This window comes from Trichoplax adhaerens, genomic scaffold (genome assembly GCF_000150275.1).
Source record: "Trichoplax adhaerens TRIADscaffold_21 genomic scaffold, whole genome shotgun sequence".
In the NCBI taxonomy this organism is placed as follows: domain Eukaryota; kingdom Metazoa; phylum Placozoa; class Uniplacotomia; order Trichoplacea; family Trichoplacidae; genus Trichoplax; species Trichoplax adhaerens.
Genome location: NW_002060962.1, coordinates 910,338 through 916,401, shown reverse-complemented (window position 1 = coordinate 916,401; position 6,064 = coordinate 910,338). Strand labels below are relative to the sequence as shown.

Sequence of the window (6,064 nt, the reverse complement as noted above, 5' to 3'; positions counted from 1 at the left end):
TTAAGTAATTTAGTGTAAATGTAAATTTAAGTAATCCTAAATTTCTGGATAAATCTAAAGACACCGAATAAAATTACACAATAAAACTATGTAAATTTAAAACATAGAACTTAAAACTATCTAAAGAACAGATAGATAAATTAAAAAGTTTAATTAATTGCGTAGTCGGTGACTTTCCAGGTTGTGGCACATTTGGTTATTCATACTATTGAATAATTTGTGAACTTTTTGTACTTAAGGTTACGACAATTACATTGAAACCTCTGAAGGTTGTGCTGGCTGCTTCTTGGGAAGTTCCTGAATTTGCTGGTACTGTATCGGCTGGGCTGGTTGTACAACTTGCGTTGTTTGAGGTGAATTGATTACTGTTTGCGGTGGCACAGCAGGGTATTGACCACCAGGCGCTTGTGATACGTATATCGGTTGGGTAGGTTGCATAACCATAACTTTATTATATATGTATAAGAATAGCGCAAGTTAAAATCTCAATTAGTTTTTGATACTAAAGCTAAAAATACCTTTCTAAAAATATTAGCAGCATGCTAGTAAGCTACTCCCAAAAAATGCTGTACAACATCAATAAATTGTAAGTCTTGATCAAAGTAGATATATTTATTATCATAGAATTATTGTATCTTGTAAAGTATTTCGTTTTAATTACATTATTATTTCTAAAAATATATAGCATACCTGGTTGATTAGGTTGCATTGCTACCATTCGCTGCTGACCACCTTGATATTGCACAATAGTTGCTGCCTGCTGATGACCATGATATTGCACAACTCCCGGATTCTAAATGTTGTTTAAGTAGGGCACATAGCGTTAAAAAAATACTTTACAAATTATAATTTTTGATTGTTAAATCAACTAAGCAATAAATATATAAAATATATTCCTGTATTGCCAGTTGTTATAAGTTGAAATTAAGGAAAATTGATTGATAGTGAAAGATAATCTGTACAGTAAAATCTATTATATACTAATGGTACAGAATTAAAATCTAAATCCTTATCGCATGTATAATGCAAATTGAAATAATTTTCGCTAATATAGTCTTATCAATTTCACTACAGTCAAGAAATATAAGCAATTGACATGAAATGAATACCTTCAACAACTAAGATGTTAGTACGTACCGTTAAGCCCGGCTGGCAGTAGATGTTTCGCGATAAAATAATTACAATCGTCACTATTAAAGCAAAGCCAACGATAGACATTACCAATGAAAGAATAGCGTGCCAAATAATACCGTAATACGAATAGATGATAGCTGGAATGCTGATACCAAATTGAAGAATCGAAAAGATGAGGCTGATGATAGAAAACGCATAATAGCAGTGCATCTGAAAATTAAAAAACATGATTATTTGATTATTCAATCGTGAAAATAGATTTTCAACATCTTATTTTTCCTAGAAAACCTGGAGGAAAACCCTTTGAATATTTAAATAGCTACGGTAACTATATTACCATGATAACATAAAAAATACTTAAAATATCAAAAATAAGCTAATACTTAGAAATTTTTGAACGTAGCTGATGAGCTAGATATCTCTACAATACCTGATCTTGAACTCCAGCATCCATTAAGAACATTCGTATTAAAAGTACCGTTATGTAATTTAAAATTGATCTCTGTTGATTTACTATACAAAACAATAACCTACCAAATGAGGATTTCTTTGATTAGTATGGACAACAGTTCCAAATATTCCAGCTAAGAGGTACTGTACATTAAAGTATATACAAGAAAACATTGTTAATAATCATTTTATGTAATATATGTATGTCTTGGTGATAACAATAACCATAGCGTACTAAAGAAAAAGAAGGAGAGTAGTGATAAATCGAAAATGTTACAAAGCCTTGATTTATGTTGGTAAGCTAAATATTTATCCGTTACTAATTTGAAAGCAATTATAATTGCAAATACTGCTAGTACTGCAAAATAGAAAGAATTATTTTATATTTCATAAAAAGTAATTGAACAATTTCGTAATATTAGATTTACATCGCGAGAATATGTGTATGCTTGATTATTAGTTTTAATCTCAGTTACACTGAGGCGAGTGTAGAGCACACTCGTACTGATGTACAATAGTCAGCAGTAAATAAAATTCAACGAACCTAAATCCCTATCATTTAACTCAATTCTCTATTATTGGAAAAGGTTAGTTTCCTTACAGAGGAAGTTCCTAAGGTAGTCAGAGGCTAAGTAGAGTAGATAGGCTAGTTTAGATCTAATCACGAAAGCTGTTTTAAAATAGTCATGTATTAGCCAAGGTGATGACCGAAAGTTAGTACAACTTATGTTGCTGATTAGATATTTATTCCTTAAATTAGAACGAGTAAATCACAGATTATTATTATATCATGATCATAATTGGTTCTATCAGTTTTTGATGTATCGCCTACAGAGAACGGAAGCTACTAGTAATACTCAAATATTTATAATCGAATTCTTACTATTTATTTTATTTGGATATTTGCTTAATACTATATTAGTAAATTTTACTGATCCTTGCAATCAAAAATTATAATTACTAGCGCCATTATTAGGTATCTATAGATAAAATAATTTGCGTGAAACTCTACCTTAGTATTGTGAAATCAATAAATATGTAACCTCTCGAGCACGGTATGCTAGAATTTTCTTCACAGTCAGGATTATATGAGTATGTAGAAATTAAAATTAAACTGCATAATTACCAAAAATGAAGTCAAAATCACGTCTTACTCATTATATTCTATAACTAATCGATTATCTATTGATTTTATAAAGTTTCATTTTACATTCCTGTTAGAATGTATCCACATTACTCAGATATCAGTATGCAAGTATACTGTATATTACAGAGTTATTTTGAAATCAAACTAGTCATTTTGCTCGCATTGCATAGGAAAAATTTAAATTATTATTCTGTTACTGCATTATCACAAATTAAAGATACCAATAATGTATTGGGAGCTGCTAATGTCACTTGAAAGGGGTTTTAGAGGGATCGCAGTAGAGGATTCGCCCCCATCTACTGAAATTCTAATGATGTGGGTTGTTACATCATTATTAGTAACTTTTATAATCTACCTGTATACATACACGTGTATCATTGATCAAGTGCGTAATTGCAATTTAGCAATACATATGTTAAAATTTTCGAATTAAAGAGTGATAATTCACAACATTATATCACAATACCAGTATCCTGTAGAGGTCTACAATGAATAACATTCCCCGCTGGTTTACATTATATTGCATTCCTAGCGACCTATATCGACTTTTAAGTTTTTTAATCGCAAGAAAGCTATACAAATAGTTTTTATCCATGCTTTATCATCTCTAACCTATGTCGTCAGTTGGATTAACTGTCATTCCGTCTACGCAGAAGCTATATTCTCAGACTGCCAATTATACAACTACTTAATATGGCTTGGGCGAATTTTTATTTCATAATTTATTCTTTGTTTCATCGTACTAAAGATCTAACCTAATATCTTAGATAAACACTTGCCACAAGTAGCGTAGCGTCTATTTTACTTACACCAGTACAACTTTCTACTCTATGACGAAATTTGACTATCTTAGTATTGGATAGATTAATTTTATCACGATCGTATAGTTAACCAAAGGATTGAATTGTGTAGTTTATAGTAATACAGGGTAATTCGTTCTCTAATCATAAAGAGGTAAGGGTGTGTGGATGTTAAATTTAATAAAAAGTACTGACAATAGAAAATTAGAGAGTTTAAGGTGTACAAAGGTGAGATAAAGCAAGAAGCAAGATTAACACAATTTACGCTTTTGTCTAAAAACCTGGTATGATATGTAAGATCGATTAGCATACTAATATACGCTTACATGCAGTAACAACACCATAATTACTTACCCCTAATCCAACCCATATATCAAGACCAGTGATGACACTAAGACTTCTCCAATATCCATAAAAGCCAAAACCTATACCGCCCGTAACTATAGATGCAAATCCAAGGACAATCATGGTAACACTTATTCCAAAGGACGTTTGCTTATGCTGTATAGGCAAGACATAAGGATGCATTACAGAAGTCTGAAGATACTGCCCTGGCTGTTGAGCTATTGTAACTGGTGCAGACATGTTGATTCTTTCAGGCTAAAAGATGACTGATAACAATGATGGCGATCGTTGGAATACTTTTTATTCTGAAGCTTAATTAACGAGAGACGACAACTCGCGCCTGAAAACTATACCACTCGCTCAATTTTGGGTGTGCCAGCCTATAACTATTAATTATGAATTAGCTATGACCTTATGCGAATTAATTAGATATTATACGGTACGGTATTGTACTAGCAAGGACAACTATGTAAATTACAGATACACCTAGTAGCCTATGGTACTAGTCACTACCTGGTAGTCATAAATTACATAATGAGTAGAATACATAGCTGTATTAAATTTCGTGTATTAACCTCGAAACGAAAAGAATTACGTATAAGTATTACTGTTTGCGATGCTCTAATTAATGCTGGACGCGTTACAGACCTTCAGATAAACTCCAACTATATAATAGTATAAGCCTCAACAAAACAAAATCCAATCAATAATTACGATAAGTTTCTAGGAGAAATTATTTAAAACATTATCTAAGGAACATTTTTCTCTGCGGTTGACTTTATGAACGAAAGGATAGATGTAGTATGGTTCTAATGAATTTTTTTTCTGCCTCAATGTTACGACTTAAAGCACAATAACGAGCTGCAGGCCATAAATCCTCCTACAATTAATTTATACTCAGCCAAAAATCAAATTTTTATGGTAATCAGCCCAAAATTGTAATTATTTTTCGTACATTTACATTTCTACTTTCTTAAAACGACTATCACTCTATAATCTACTTCAACATAATATACTTGGTTTAGTATAACATCTATTCTAAGTATCACTTTTTGAGTATGTATCTCTTAATTGAGATTCAATAAAAGTTAAGCATCATTAAATTTTAGAATCATTGCCATAATATTTATTCACATGCCATTAAAGTAAACTTTTGCTTTTCGATTTGATTTCGATATAAATTATAATTCTAGAAGCTTTTAATGGTAAAAGCGCATACTCTACAATTTTGTTAAAATCATTCTACTTGCGAATTTACCGATAGAATTTATTCTATTCTCTGCTTACAAGCTATATTCTGTTATAGCGTACTAATATTGTGCACACATGTGTTGATATCGTTTGATCATACAGCATAAGCTATTGTAAGCATAACTAATCATCTATTTTTGTAGAACAGTGTCACGAACTACTTCCTGACAAGTTTACTAGTCTAACTTAAAGCACTTACTTTGAGTTGATTCTGCAGATTACTACCCTAATCTTCCGAAAGATCTAGTAAGAATATAGCGCTGCTACTATAACGCCTAAGAACTGCCCTTCTAAAAGGCTTACAGCCAGTAGACACGCTGTACCATAATCTACAAAGCAGCTTCATTCAATAACTCACTACTCACTGTTCTCTCTCAAATTCAACTGATTCAAACCAATAACTAGACTCATGAATAATCGTTTATCTTAACAAAGAAATACCAGACACACCCTGATGATGTAACTAGATAAAAAGATAAACATATTTATAAAGAACAATCTTGTCTAAATTACGTACGTAATCATCAAGCCTTATTGACTAATAAATGTATCACATTACAAATAACGTTCAGAGATTTCATTTTTCGAATAAAGCAAGAGTAATATTGATCTACTATCGGATATTAATTCCTACAGTTGTAAGCACAATAAATCCTAGCATTTCCTATGCTATAACACTGAGAAACTGCCAGCAACAGCACTTTCTTAAATTCTAAAATTTAGGCGACCTAGTGCCGTAACAAACAGTTACATTAAACTGGGTTAAAGTTGCGAAAAGAAGCAACGACAAAAATTCTCTTAAACACGAATTCTATTACAAGTATATACCTCGAAATAACTAATTATGACTCTGACTTAAGCAATTTTGCAACAGACTATATATGCAGTTCGATGCACTATGAGAAAATCAATAGAATTACATAAAATTCGCCTTGAT

General features: G+C 31.5%; 1 protein-coding gene across 1 annotated transcript in view; it reads right to left on the bottom strand.

Annotated features, from left to right (window-relative positions):
* The window catches only part of TRIADDRAFT_61155 (uncharacterized protein), a gene marked incomplete at both ends in the record, with an annotated part of 6,378 nt that extends 2,262 nt beyond the window's left edge, over window positions 1-4,116 (bottom strand). Inside the window, 5 exons of the mRNA XM_002117044.1 lie at window positions 262-446; window positions 691-793; window positions 1,138-1,344; window positions 1,669-1,728; window positions 3,886-4,116. Coding sequence (XP_002117080.1) covers window positions 262-446; window positions 691-793; window positions 1,138-1,344; window positions 1,669-1,728; window positions 3,886-4,116 — 786 coding nt within the window. The remainder of the gene's footprint in view (window positions 1-261; window positions 447-690; window positions 794-1,137; window positions 1,345-1,668; window positions 1,729-3,885) is intronic.
* Window positions 4,117-6,064: the final 1,948 nt, after the last annotated feature.